At 37.5% G+C, this 12,962-nt stretch overlaps 2 protein-coding genes and 1 pseudogene across 2 annotated transcripts; 1 reads left to right on the top strand and 2 right to left on the bottom strand.

Annotated features, from left to right (window-relative positions):
* Nucleotides 1–328: 328 nt before the first annotated feature.
* LOC122073416 (metal tolerance protein 10-like) lies at nt 329–6,994 on the top strand. Its single transcript, XM_042638002.1, has 7 exons — nt 329–693; nt 3,521–3,710; nt 3,862–3,974; nt 4,091–4,336; nt 5,829–5,909; nt 5,990–6,220; nt 6,428–6,994. The coding sequence occupies exons 2-7, from the start codon at nt 3,539–3,541 to the stop codon at nt 6,770–6,772; spliced, it is 1,188 nt and encodes a 395-aa protein (XP_042493936.1). The 5' UTR covers nt 329–693; nt 3,521–3,538; the 3' UTR covers nt 6,773–6,994.
* Nucleotides 6,995–8,020: 1,026 nt separating this feature from the next.
* Nucleotides 8,021–12,962, bottom strand: LOC122072723 (ubiquitin-NEDD8-like protein RUB2). The gene is made up of 3 exons (XM_042637110.1): nt 12,722–12,962; nt 10,467–10,726; nt 8,021–8,242 (listed from the first exon to the last, which is right to left on the bottom strand). The coding sequence occupies exons 1-3, from the start codon at nt 12,812–12,814 to the stop codon at nt 8,131–8,133; spliced, it is 465 nt and encodes a 154-aa protein (XP_042493044.1). The 5' UTR covers nt 12,815–12,962; the 3' UTR covers nt 8,021–8,130.
* LOC122074982 lies at nt 11,020–11,165 on the bottom strand (annotated as a pseudogene).

Below are 12,962 nucleotides of genomic sequence, written 5' to 3'. Positions count from 1 at the left end.
GGGCGGGGGAGGATAATGGCAACAAACGGAGTAGATGTAATATATATGAAGTATACAGTATACACGAATGGGGATGTGGTCGGGCTCCATATACAGGAAACGTACTTGCTTTATCTTTCTGTTTTGGTATTCGGTATCTCATATCTTTCTTGCCAATGGAACGCAACCTGGACTCTGGACTCTCGTGACCTACATATGTACTTACTACTGTCAGCGGGGGTTGGGTTGGTAAGGGTTGCTAATTTGGTCGATGTCTCTCTCACACTCTCTCTCTCTCTCTCTCTACCCATGATATGTTCCTTCCGTATAATTTGATCAAGCAGGGGCCATGAATTGAAATTGTGTCCTTTCAAACGAAATTTCGTGGAAGCTGTATGGGTTTTGGTACTTTGATGGGATCGATTCCCTTTTATTTTTTCATTCTGAATTGCCCATTTTTGATAGAGAATCATATCTCTCAAATAAAAGCCCTTTTGGTGATATCTCCATCTCCTGCTGCTTCTCTCACTGAACTATAGCTCTTTCCCAAAAAGTTGCAGAGAAGAGAAGGATTACATTTAGAGAAGATCTCTCTCTCTCTCTCTTCTAAGTTCTTCCTTGTGTTTCTTTCAATTTTAGCTTCTTCCCTTGCCTTCAACAGAAACAAGAGAGAGAAACGCATCGGCAGCTTCATTGTTAAAACTTAAAACCAAGGTATGTCTTTCTCAACCAATCATCTTAGACCATTCTTTCCCTTTTCTTTTCCTTCCACCCCTTGGATCCAGTTGATGTGTATGTGCACTTTATACATTGAATGGGTATTTTTCTATCATAGTTTGTAGTACACAGCAATTATATTGCAATAAATGTTCATGTTGCTAATTGTAAATTTAACTTGGAATCTCAAAATTTTATTGATAGCCCCACCCCTATTGATGCTTTACACACATTCTCATTAGCCCCTCCATATAGCTTGGAAGCGAGCCCCAACCCAAAAATAGAGATAGTTTTTTATTTTTTTTATTTTATCAAGATCCTAGTTACGCACAATGGTGTATATACATAATTGTGCCTTCAACTCTTAGATGGAAAGAGAGAGGGGATGTAATATCGTTGGTTGCGCAAGGCGAGACATTCTACATGTTGTCCTTTGCAATTATTTGCAAACTTTACCATTCTATGAACCCTGTTATGATTAAAAATCAAAATCACAATTAAAATCCTTTTATGCTTGTGTGTCCCTACGCCCAAACACAGGGGTGCTGAAACTATCACCTTATTCCCTGATTGGATGCTTGTGTGCCTCCCCTAGTTGGTCCCTACACTAAGATAGTGGCTATGCGACCAGGTAGTGATCCTCAACCCAAATATATATACCCAAACAAACAAAAAGAGAGAGAGAGAGAGAGAGAGAGAGAGAGAGAGAGAGAGAGATCATACACAAAACCCCCCTTTATCAAAGTATGGTGGAAAAAATATATGTATTTAGTCTGAATTACCTACCAGTACATATAGGTTTCACGTAAAATTGGATGATGACATCTCTCCCATAGGAGCGGGCTCACTACTCATATATTCAATATTCAACATATATAATGTTCGCTTCTAGAAATGCCCCTCAAGACACTCTAAATGGGAGTTAATGGAAATATAATTGAGTATAAGTGCAGCGAAACTAGATTCGATCTTGTCCCACCTAGTTACTACTATTAACAGTACATCGAGGAACAATTATGGAAGCAAAAAGACAAATGTAACAGCCTAAACGTGCATGAAGTGTACAATTACAAGTAGTTGATCCACTCTCAAATCTTTCTTAGTAATTGGAAGGAAGGTGAAGGATCTGGTGGTCCCATTATTATCACATATGGCATGTAGTACTTTATGTACGTAGAAGTTTACATTATAATCATGAGTTGCATTAAGTTAGTGTCTCCATATTAATAATTTGAAGTTACTCATTTAAAGGATCACTTGTACATTCAATTAGAATGGATACACTGATTTGCTAATTACCTAGTTGTTGTTCCATATGTGGCTATTAAAAGGTGACCTTTGCTTAATTAAGCCCTGTCTAGTCGATATTCAAGATTATAATAACAAGAAGACAAGATAATATTAATAATAGAATGTGCTTCGTAATACGTAACCCCATTAGCTAATAAATACTATTATTGTTCTTTTGTAGAGGATTTTCTTTTTCTTTTTTGCTGATGGTGATGGGTGTATCCGAGAATCCGAGACCATGAGTTTGGTCAAATTAGTGGAAATTTGTTGTGCGAAAATAGGAACCAGATCCTTTCAAGTTTGCCCGGTGGCAGCTAGGACTGTGTTCTTAGGTGTTGCCGGTCATCCGATACATTGAAGAATTAGAGAGAATTTGAATCAGAGTAAACAAGGAATAAAAAATTTAAGAGAAATGGAACTCCACATTACTCACTTATATTACAATTTTACATGTCAAGCTAATAGTCATAAATAACAAAATGTGTATAGATATAATTTTTTTTTTCTTTGAACAAAATGATATAGAGTCTAGCTATAAAGCATTAGAGGGAATTGTACATGTTGAGAGCCTCCAATTCCTTTTATAAGGTTATTGTATGTGTAGCTTTTTTAAGTGAAATATACAACGATACATGGTAGGATGAAATTTCTATCCGTGTTGTGAGGATTCTTTAATTAAAAAATAAAAATAAAATTTGTATTATTTTAAAATTTTATTTTTATATCAAAATAAAAAAATAGAATAAATGTATTTAATATATATGAAAATTTTATTATTAGGAATGTAAACATATAGTTGAAAATTCAAATTCGATTCACATCCATATTTGCTTAGGGGTATTTATATCCGATCAAGGGTTTCCGGATCGAAATTTGAATAAGACATAATATAATTTATTCAATTCAAATAGATATCAATTATATTAATAAAAGATTAAATAACTATTAATGTTAAAGGTTTTGAATTTGCTCTTGAAGATTCAACAGATTTTAGAGAATGAGGAAAAGAGCTAAGACAACTGAAAGACATGGATTGAGAGCGAATCATATCCATTAGGTCTTGCGGGGATAAATGTCCCAATTACCTAAGTCAGGAATGTAAATGGATAACTGAAACTCAGATTCGATTAACATTTATATGTGTATCTAATCAAGGAAAATCCAGATCAAGTCACGCCCAATCCATATTCAATCTATTTACAATTTGAGGGTGCATGCCAATACACAAGAGTGTATGAGATTGAATTGACAAATGAAAACTCTAAACCTTTCACCATATATCTAATGGTCAGAATTGTCGCATCAACTCTCACTTGGCATTTACCTAAAAATTAAAAAAAAAAAAAAAACTCCCACCTGGCAAAACTAGTTGTGGATATTATAGATTCCCATTCCATAGTATGGTGGACTATGCACCATGAAAATTTTATTTTCTTTTCATTTATTTGTTTGTCTTCTTTTAAAACGAGAAAACGTTTCTTCTATAAAAGAGGAAAGACAGTTGCATAAGTTCGTCCTCTGTGCTTTTCTTCAGGAGTTTTTTTGGAAGAAAATGGCCGGAGAACTTGGAACTGAGTCCTCCGACTACAGAAGAGAGCTTTTATCTCCTGGCACGGAGGGAGAACTGCCGATCGAACAGTCATGGAAGCTCAATGTAGACGAGTTTCGCCTACCGGAAATGCCCAAGAAATCTCATGTTGGTTTAGGAGATTTCTTGACTCTGAGTAAGCTCTCAAATTTGATCTTCTTCTTCTTCTTCTTCTTCTTCCTTATCTATTTGTTGCTTAATTAAGATCATTCATGATTTTCTTGACAAAACCTTTTATATTAGATTTTCTCTTTGTACGTGTTTAATAATCATTCCTTCATCTTCAGGAAAGAAAGGAAAGATTGCAAAATATTATGAGAGGCAGGAGGACCTTCTAAAAGGTTTCAGTGAAATGGAAACAATGAGTGAATCTGGCTGTGTGCCTGGAACCCTCACAGAGGTAAGTGATCTCTCCAGAGGGTGCCCAAGTCCCTATATGCCTTTATATTGAGTCATTCATATCTGATGTGAGATTATTGTTTTCGCGTGAAACCCAACACATATGTGTTTGTCCAGGGTGAACTGAAGAAGCTAGCAAAAGGCGAGAAGATGGCCATATATATATCAAACGTAGCGAATTTGGTGCTTTTCATAGCAAAAGTTTATGCTTCAATTGCGAGCAGATCGTTAGCAGTGATTGCATCTACACTGGACTCACTTTTAGATCTCTTATCAGGTTTCATTCTATGGTTCACTGATCATGCCATGAGAAAACCTAATCACTATAGCTATCCCATCGGCAAGAACCGGATGCAACCAGTGGTGAGTAATTATATATAATCTAGAATAAAAAGTGTTGCTTTCAAATCATTCTTATCAAAATCAATTATTGATTTAAGATTATTCAGGTCAGGTTGGTATATATGAACAGTGCTGAGGAGCTCACAATGATTGGGCTTTTCTTATGGCTATTGGCCCTTCTATCTTTAGGGTTAGGAAGGGAAGGTGCTTAGTTGGCTCTGACTGGTAGGGATAAGGCCGGTTTAGTTGGAACCCGTAGGCTTTGAGGTAAATGTGTTTATATACTGGGTCTAGGTACGCCAGAAAAATGAGATGGTTCAACCAATTGAAATTGATCAAATCAAAACCGATCGGACCAAACACTTATGAGATTGGTATTGATTTCGGTTTTTAGAAACTGGAAAAGACCGAAAAAGATCTGATCAAGATTTCTTTTACACTTTTTCTTTCTAGAGTAAAGGCTGGGTACACCGGAATACCTAAATTTGTGTCCGTCTCCTCCTTTTAGAAAAATCCCCCATGTTCCTCATATCCCAACTTTTTGGTTGAGCCAGTAGGTTCAAGAAAACCGACTGCATACCCAACCTACTTTTTGGCCCAAAACTAGACCGAATGATATTTGAAGAAATAAAAAGAAAAACCGACCAAAACTGAATCGACAATCATACATTCTCTCTCTCTCTCTCTATACATAGATAGATAGATATTCTCTGCTTTGGGTGCTGTTAAAAACACGTCCTATATAGGAGTTAGCCCTTACTTATCAGCTACAAGTTTCTCCCTTCACTCACCAATCTCTCTCTCTCTCTCTCTCTCTCTCTCTCTCTCTCTCTCTCTCTCTATATATATATATATATATAGATAGATATTCTCTTCTTTGGGTGCTGTTAAAAACACGTCCTATATAGGAGTTAGCCCTTACTTATTAGCTACAAGTTTCTCCCTTCACTCACCAATGTGAGACTATCTTTAATCGCTCCCTCTTTTTGTCTGCAATAGAGCACCCCATTGCAGGGAGAAAGAAACCCTAATGCATAGAACCGAGGATTCCCATGGACGCCATCAATGAAGTGGTCGGGGATCCATGTCATGTCCATGTAGATATTGTTCACTTTGGGTGTCTTGATCAAAGGCCCCAAGGCTGATTGGTATCCATAAAGGTTTTGTTAAAAAGCATCTTACAGGGAAGGGGTTGGCCCCTACTTATGAGCCACGAGTTTCTCCCTTCACTAACCAATGTGAGACTATCTTTACTCCCCCTCTTTAAATTATATATATATATATATATAAAAGAAATAACTTTTGTCATTGTATAATACATATTTGTGTGTATATGTATGAGTGTGGCCCAACATTCACCAACCCAACCACTCCCCCACCCCAACCCAAAAAGGACATCCCACTAGTGAATTTACCATGTTGATTAGCTTTCAAGATTCATGAACAGCATAAATTGTACAAAAATTTACAGAAGTATCAGTTATTGACTGATTGTGTTTGGTCCATATTACAGGGAATCATTGTTTTTGCCTCGGTGATGGCAACTCTTGGGTTTCAAATACTGTTAGAGTCAGTTCGGGAGCTTGTCACAAAGGTACTTAATTTTGGGCTTATATGTTAATTATTAGTAATTTTTTCTTGATTATCTTCTACTAACCATTAATGGCCTTGTAGTCTCATCCCAGCTTGGACCATGAGAAGGAGAAATGGATGATAGGAATCATGGTCTCTGTTACAATAGTAAAATTTGGGCTCATGATATTTTGCCGAAGATTTAAGAATGAAATTGTTAAAGCCTACGCTCAAGATCATTTATTTGATGTGATTACCAACTCCACTGGTCTAGTAACAGCAGTTCTTGCAGTAAGATTCTATTGGTGGATCGATCCAACTGGAGCTATACTGGTAAGTTTTCAATTTAATTCAATTACAGGATGTATGTTTAATTCAATTAGGGGGTGGGGAGGGAGAGTCGTAACATACGACCTCTCTCCCTAAGACTTAGGCCAGTGCTCTACTGTGATACATAATGATATCAGTATCGGGTACTCAATGCCTTATTTTATAACCTTGATTGAAACTAGTAATTAGTTTTGATACATTGGGATGCAGATAGCATTATACACGATGGGTACATGGGCAAAGACAGTAAGAGAGAATGTTTGGTCACTGATAGGTCGAACAGCTCCTCCAAATTACTTGTCAAAGCTAACATATCTGATATGGAATCACCATGAAGAGATCAAGCAGATTGACACAGTTAGGGCCTATACATTTGGTTCATATTACTTTGTAGAGGTGGACATAGTCCTTCCAGAGGACATGCCAGTAAATCAAGCGCATAACATCGGTGAGACCCTGCAAGAGAAACTAGAGCAACTCCCAGAGGTGGAAAGAGCTTTTGTGCATATAGATTTTGAGTGCTCTCATAAGCCAGAACACAAGACTAAGGTTTGAGATCACTGCTGTTGCTGATACCAGTGACAAGTTCATCAGTGATTCCATAATCTGACATCATTAAGAGAGTGGGAATCTCAAAATGAAGTGATTATATCACAATTTGAAGCTAATAAGATTTCTTCAGAACCAGTGCATTGGATTCTTACAGGGTTTGTACTTCGTAGTATAGCCCTCCTTTCTTCTGTTTCTCTCATTTAAATGAAATTGTTTCCCAAATCACAATATCTCCATTCTTTGTGTTTTTTCCTTTTATTCAGGGTGAATATAAAACACAGATTCTTCTCCCAATCGATTACATCAAGTCATACTTAAACGGTTGAACTCTACACATCCTGATTACTTATCAAAGTTAACATTATTAAATCACTTTCCTATCACTCAGATTGGCAGTTTTACTTGGAATTATTATTGTCACAGCATCTAAGTGACCTCAGGCATTAGAGGGGACGCATGGCAACCCTAGTTGTCAAAGCGACTAGATACATTCCAATACCAGTTTAGCACCAGTACAGTTACTCCCACAGTCCCACGCAACCAGAACCCGAATCACCTACCCATACATGTATACGCTTCAAGTAGAATTTGATTATGACATGTTCTTTTGCTTCTATAAATGCGTCACCATGTTACCATTAAGGCATTAACCATGCAAGAAAGAAAATTTATGGAAGCAAAACAACACCTAAACATACATGAAGCTGGGATATACAAATAGGTGATCTAGACTCGACTTCTACATTTTCCATTTGTACAGAACTTGTGGCACAACGGTTATGTTGCACTATTGCAATATATTACTCACAAGTTCAAAATTTGAAAACAGCCTCTCTTGCGAGGGGTAAAACAACATATATTTGCCCCTCCCAGACCCTGCAATAGCAAGAGCCTTGTGCACTGGTTGCTCTTCTACAGAACCATTAACCACCTCCATTGCTTAAAACCAGCAACTGCCAATGTACTTTGTAGGGAGAATAAGTGAACAAAATTAATCACAGCGGAACGCCAATGGCAAAGTAAGCACAATGTAGTACCTGGGTTAAACATCTGGTAACTCAAATCCTCCCACATGCTACCATGTCACGCATATGCGTTGATACCAGCATGTCTGCAGCTATTTCATCTACACAGACAGAGTCTCTTTAATGGGACATCAATTTGGTAAGAGTAGATTCCATTTAAAATTTTTTGTTAAAAGTAAGCCACCCGAACACACAGGCTCTTGATTAAAATTGATGTAGACAAGTGTTGCCTAAATTTGTTTTCCTTCAAGATCTCACACGTTTTTACACGACATAGAATATATATTCAAATCAAGCTCACAGGAAAGGTCAAATAGTTTAGAGGGAAGAGAAACATCAGAGACGACCACCCCTAAGGGCAAGAACAAGATGAAGAACAGAGCCACCCTCGATGTTGTAGTCCTTGGCAGTTTTATCATCTGCTAGCTGCTTACCAGCATAAATGAGCCTGTAATCAAGGGAGGCAACAAAACCATGTAAGACAGGTATTGTGATTAACCAACATATATACGTACATGTACATAATGATCCAAACGATAGGTGGCAATGAACAGCTATGCCACTAGGTCCCGTGGGATTGCTGCATGAACAGCCCCATGGCAGCTAATCTGGCACCGAAATTTGCAGCATCGGTAGGCCCACCCACCCTAGGCCACCTAATCCAACTGCAAGCTTTAGGCGAAACAGGAACTTTAGCTTGTGTCACAATAGAGCTCTCAAAACAATCAATTTTTCTTATAGTTGAGTCACTAGAAGTAGGCAAAATATACAATAAATTGACCACATGGTTGACATAGTTCACAAAATTTGACACATGGCTAAATCCAGAGCACCAAATCAACCAATATCGGATTGCCCACATCAATTATGTGGCTCAAAAGAGTCCGACTGCTAGGGCAAAGCAGCACAGCCATCCTGCTCGACTATAAGAACATTCCCATAGTTCTTTACCCACCATTATGATTAGCAGCATTCTACTCTTAGTTTTCTTTGTTCTTTTGCAACCTCTTGGTGATCCAAGGATGTTCTTTTCACATACATAGGCAGAAAAGGTAGCAATGCAAGGCAACACAGCAATTAACAAGAGCTCCCGCCCACAATCAAATATGTCTGAACCAATGACATTCCATGAAGGTGGCCAGATGTTACCATAAATTAACCCAACTAAGATTGCAAGTTCAACACTAAGAAGAGCTTAATTCACATCCCCAGTATCATAGCTAACACTCAAATAATTAACATGCACGTTCCATGCTGAAGATTTTATTTCAACATGTGTAAAGAATTTTCTGCATTCTGACAAACTCTTCTATTGGAAAGGTATTAGCATTCAATCATGGTTCAAGATCTCGGCGAGATCTCGTTTTTTTAGATTAGTGAGACGAGATCACAGGCAAGGTATAAAAACGCCGAGATCTCGCCAAATCTCGCCAAGATCTAACCCTCTCTCTCTCTCTCTCAACTTTTCTGGAAAAAAAAAAAAACTAAGGGGCAAGAATTTTGGTGCTTTTGCTTGAGGATCTCCATTCCTATTAATGTGACTCATCAGTCATCAATGTTAATTGTTAATCAATTAAGTAATTTTCTATGATGTCTTTTAAATTCTTACGATTATGGTGTGTCATGTGTTGGTTGTGGAATGTGGATTGTGGAATAGAACATACTAGCCTAGGGTCCAAAGAACCGGAAACTACTTACATAGGGTACGAAGTCAAAGTAGCATTTTAAGTTTGATTTTTAAAAAACTGATGTTTCCATTGTATTTAGAAGTCCTAAAATAGGGTAAACACCTAGTCTCAGGGGACTACAAAGACCATATGACCACTGAGACCAACCACAGAGTTGACCGCGAAAAAATACATGATCTCAGCGAGATCTGACAATATCTCTCTTTTTCAGATTAGCGAGATGGGGGGCGAGAGCGAGATCTTAAACCATGCATTCAATGCATAAGAAATTCATAGCTAGTGCTGATCCATACTAGAAAGCATAGATAAAATCAGCCACTACAAGGATGGAGAATGGAAATAATACCAAATTATCTATCCTTCAATAAAATCAGAGATGGGCTATCTTTTCAGACACCACCAATATAAAGTACCCCCCCCCCACCCCCAATCTCTTCCCAAAAATAAATAAATAAATAGAACTGCCAAAAGATGAGTAGCAACAAGTGAAAATCTTCAAGCTTAACCTCAAGCCGGCTGACAAAACTAACACCTTCAGATCTTCGGTTAGGCTTGGTTCAAGAAACCCCAAACCCATTTGCCATTTGACTTTGGTCTCAAATGGTAAGTCTGGCTTCATGCTAGCATGTCTATTTGGTTGATCGAGTAAGGTTAGAACCTTGGAGACCAAACTGAGCCCTGACAAAATAAGGGGCTGGTTGACTCAAAGATGAAGACGTTCAACTTGAAATCTAACATAAGGTCCAACGTGGTTCAGTATAGGTTGGTTCAGGCTCAGAGTACCTAAAGCCAAGACTTAGAAAGTCTTATTTCAGTCCCTTCTAAACTCTTATTATGTGCAAAAGTATTAGGTCAGAGTGTACACCAAAAATAAATAAATAAATAAATAAAATGTGGTTCCAACTAATAACTGTATATATAGTTTGTATGCAACATCCATCTGCATGCAAGTGTGGGCAGAGAGAAAGAGAGAGAGATGTATACCTTTGTTGCACCGGAGGAATCCCTTCTTTCTCCTCAACTCTCTCCTTGATCCGATCAATTGTATCAGTAGGTTCAATGTCAATCTCAATTTCCTTTCCAGTAAGGGTCTTCACCTTGATCATGGTTCCACCCCTAAGCCTCAGAACCAAGTGAAGGGTTGATTCCTTTTGGATGTTGTAATCTGCAAGAGTACGCCCATCTTCCAATTGTTTCCCAGCAAATATCAATCTCTGCTGATCAGGGAGGATACCCTCCTTATCCTAAAAAACCATTTACTAACCTTAATTAGTAAGAAATAGTAGTAGCAAGAGAGTTTTATGGTATATTCTCAACAGCAACAGATGCTGGCTTAGATCACACCCATCGAAGATATGCTGGCAACAATAAAGGATGTCGGTCAATTGAGCATTATATATCACACAAGAATTCAGTCATTTATTTCAGATATGAGTATGGAAAAAATTAAGATGTACTTCACCCAAAAGTTTACCTTCTTAGAGAAGATAAGAAAAGCCACCCAAAAAAAGAATTTCAGACCCCCCCCCACCCCGCCAAAAAGAAAACTCAAAACAGACTTAGGAAGTCAATTTTTTTTCTTCCTTTATGACAATTCAAGCTGCATGTGTTAACAGGTAAATCCAAAGGCCGTTGCCGTCTCTGTCAAAGGATATACCAATCCTCTCTCCTTTCAATGAACAAATCTCCTTATTGACAGGTCTACGGAAGATGGGATTGTGAAACTTCATAATTTAATCAAGCTCAATTATCATTTTAGGCTGATTTCATATGACATACTGATGTAAATATGTATATAAATGCTAAGGAATTGATCAAATTATTTAAATTTATGCTTTGTAACTAAGTTAGTTACTTGTCTTCCTGTTACATGCTTGGGATGGTAAAAAAATTATTTCTCATATCATGCGAAATATCTTTTGTTGCCAACAACTAACATATGCATGTGACTAAGTGTGGCAATTGACTACGCAGTGCCAAGACACAAATGCAATATACTTGACACCTGCCATTTTCATGGTAATAAAGTTAACCAATATGCTGATAAAAAAAGTTACCTATACTTCACATATACAAGTTTACAAAAAGGATGGAATTATGTACTTGTGTGTATGCATGTTTATATAGGAGTTAGTGGTATAAGCATTGGTGGTGGTGGTGGCCACATTAGTGGGTGTCGGAATCCATATCAAAACATGTGAAACACAGGGTGAAGTCAAGATTGTAGCTCCTAGAGAACACAAGCAATGATTCATGAAGTAAAAAATTCAAAATCAGTAGTTATTTATTAAAGCTTCCAGAACAATCCTGTCTTCATGTTTTTCACTCTAATAAAATTTAAGAGAACCCCATGATCCACCACCATAATATATACCATAAACAGATAAAATCTAAATCATAAGTGAAGTGACAAAAGAATAGGTTATCAGTTATGAGTTATGACAGTGACTAAATGATAAAAGAAGCAAGAAACAATAAGCCATAGAAGTTTTCAGCATCGTAGCCCCAAGGGAGGCATGAGTCAAAGATTGATGATCTAATAGAGGAACACTAAAAAATAAGAAGTAAAAACAAACTAGTATAGGGAGTGAATCAATAAGATTCACATCAGCACAAATAACATGAAATAAATACTCACATAAAAGAAAATCGACAACTTATCCAGTTAACAAAACAATTATACACTTTAATAGGCAACATAAAGCAAGAAGACCCCAAATCCTCTGAAGATAAAGGCACACCAGGAAACATATGCCAAAAGAATCCAGTTTCATATAGAAAATGCCAACAGGAATCAAAGAACAAGGACCCAACAATCATCCGCAATCAGGAAAAGGAAATAACATACCAGAAATCCTCTGAAAAAAGGAAAACCCAAATTCTACATATACATAACTCAACACTTATCTCTGAGCGCCCGTTAGTGTCAGTAAAAATATTCTCCAAAAGCAAAACAAGCAATACAGAGCTGCAACGAAACTTTTCGGTTCTATAGCTTAAAGCACCACTGGTGAAAGAATCCCACGAAGCCCTACTACAGATGGTAAAGGGAACCCAAGAAAAAGGAATTCTACAGATCATGAAAACTAGATTCCCTTCACAAACTCCAACAACATAATCAATAAACCAAAATAAAAACAATTCCCAACAATAATTGAAGAAATCAGACCAAAACCTTACTATCTCAACTGAATAATATGCCCAAGGAGAACAGGACAAAGAGAGAGAGAAAACTAAACCTGAATTTTGGCCTTAACATTGTCGATTGTATCACTACTCTCAACTTCGAGAGTAATAGTTTTCCCGGTTAGGGTTTTCACGAAGATCTGCATGTCGATTGCTCAAGCTTCCGCAAAAGGGCGGGATCGAGAGAGAGAGAGAGAGAGAGAGAGAGGGTAAGAACAAAATTTGAGCGCTCTGGCGTCCCAGGTCACATAGTTATAGTCATATAGGCCACCCTCTTCTACCCAAAAAAACAAA

The sequence above is a fragment of the Macadamia integrifolia genome, chromosome 3 (assembly GCF_013358625.1).
Source record: "Macadamia integrifolia cultivar HAES 741 chromosome 3, SCU_Mint_v3, whole genome shotgun sequence".
In the NCBI taxonomy this organism is placed as follows: Eukaryota; Viridiplantae; Streptophyta; class Magnoliopsida; order Proteales; family Proteaceae; genus Macadamia; species Macadamia integrifolia.
Note: the sequence above shows the minus strand (reverse complement) of the source record. Positions and strands in the feature narration are given on the sequence as shown.